At 43.7% G+C, this 1,524-nt stretch overlaps 1 protein-coding gene across 1 annotated transcript in view; it reads right to left on the bottom strand.

The window, feature by feature from the left end:
- The window catches only part of LOC311328136 (endothelin receptor type B-like), a gene marked incomplete at both ends in the record, with an annotated part of 7,087 nt that extends 6,932 nt beyond the window's left edge, over positions 1-155 (bottom strand). Inside the window, one exon of the mRNA XM_084462157.1 lies at positions 1-155. This exon is cut by the window's left edge and continues 241 nt beyond it. Coding sequence (XP_084318283.1) covers positions 1-155 — 155 coding nt within the window.
- Between the last annotated feature and the right edge of the window lie 1,369 nt (positions 156-1,524).

Below are 1,524 nucleotides of genomic sequence, written 5' to 3'. Positions count from 1 at the left end.
CGGGGCATGGAGACGTTGTTCCTCCCGGTGAGTCCCTGCATCTGCGCGTCCTGGGGAGCCGGTGCTCGGGTGGGAGAGTTGGCTTGTCCGGTAACCACGAGAAGATGTCCCGCCAAGAGGAGCAAGGGGAAACACATGAGGAACGGAGTCTCCATTTTTGAATAACCTGAATTATCTCCGAAACGGAATTCCGTCTATCCTGAAACATGGAAACAGGGAGTTAGATTTGGGCCAAAAAATGTTACCCCTAGGCCTGACATTTTTTGACTAAGTAGCCTACTTCGAAGAATGTGAGCACATAAGCCTAGGCTTATGACAGTAACTAAGAAGCTTAAGTCCACATCAGCAGAACAATAGTGAATGTAATGAAGCCAAATATTTGTCTTACCTGTGTGGTTTGTTCAGGGCAAACCTTCTCTTCAACTCGGAGAGAACTAACGTCCTCAAGTCTCGCACAAGTTTCAGAAGGATGCGACCGCGGGAGAAGTCCTCGTCTCTGTCCTCATAGTTCGGACTTCTCACGTTTCAAATTGGAATATTGGCTTCGATTGATGCCTAAAACGATTTATTAATTTTGACCCAAAAATGATGTTCCATCCTGTTCTAATTAAATCAAATTAGCCAAACGGACACATATTAGTATTCCATATGTAGCGTCAGTGTCTCGTCTCTGCGCTGGTTGCTCTCTCTCCTCTCTCTTCTCTCCTCTCTCTTCTCTCTCTCCTCTCTCTTCTCTCTCTTCTGTCTTTAAACCCCGAGCCCCGTCAGCAGATCACTGAGACCAACCCCTCCTCTTTCTGAAAATGAAGAAAGAGAGAGAGAGCGACATAGACAGAGAGTTAGTTCATGTTTAGTTCAAGATTCAGCTGCAAAACGTAATTTATTGAGCAAAAATAAATAAATCTAGGGATGGTTGGATGAAAGGGGTGTGAACTTAATGGCTTAGACCGAGATCATCATATTTGGCAATACTTCTCCCAGTCGATGGCCTAGGTCCTCTAACCCTAACCCTAACATCCGGCCCTCTCTTACAACATCTTGGAGTGATCTTTGATTGTGCCTTTAAATTCGAAAAACAGGTCAGCTCAGTGGTTAGAAACAGCCTAATAACCCTATAAGACCAAGAAACAGCCTAATAACCCTATAAGACCAAGAAACAGCCTAATAACCCTAGCTAAGACCAAGAAACAGCCTAATAACCCTAGCTAAGACCAAGAAACAGCCTAATAACCCTAGCTAAGACCAAGAAACAGCCTAATAACCCCAGCTAAGACCAAGAAACAGCCTAATAACCCTATAAGACCAAGAAACAGCCTAATAACCCTATAAGACCAAGAAACAGCCTAATTACCCCAGCTAAGACCAAGAAACAGCCTAATAACCCTATAAGACCAAGAAACAGCCTAATAACCCTATAAGACCAAGAAACAGCCTAATAACCCTATAAGACCAAGAAACAGCCTAATAGCCCTATAAGACCAAGAAACAGCCTAATAACCCTATAAGACCAAGAAACAGCCTAAT

This window comes from Borostomias antarcticus, assembly GCF_949987555.1.
Source record: "Borostomias antarcticus genome assembly, contig: scaffold_549, whole genome shotgun sequence".
Taxonomy (NCBI): domain Eukaryota; kingdom Metazoa; phylum Chordata; class Actinopteri; order Stomiiformes; family Stomiidae; genus Borostomias; species Borostomias antarcticus.
The sequence above is the reverse complement of the archived record's forward strand: the minus strand, read 5'-3'. Positions and strand labels throughout refer to the sequence as shown.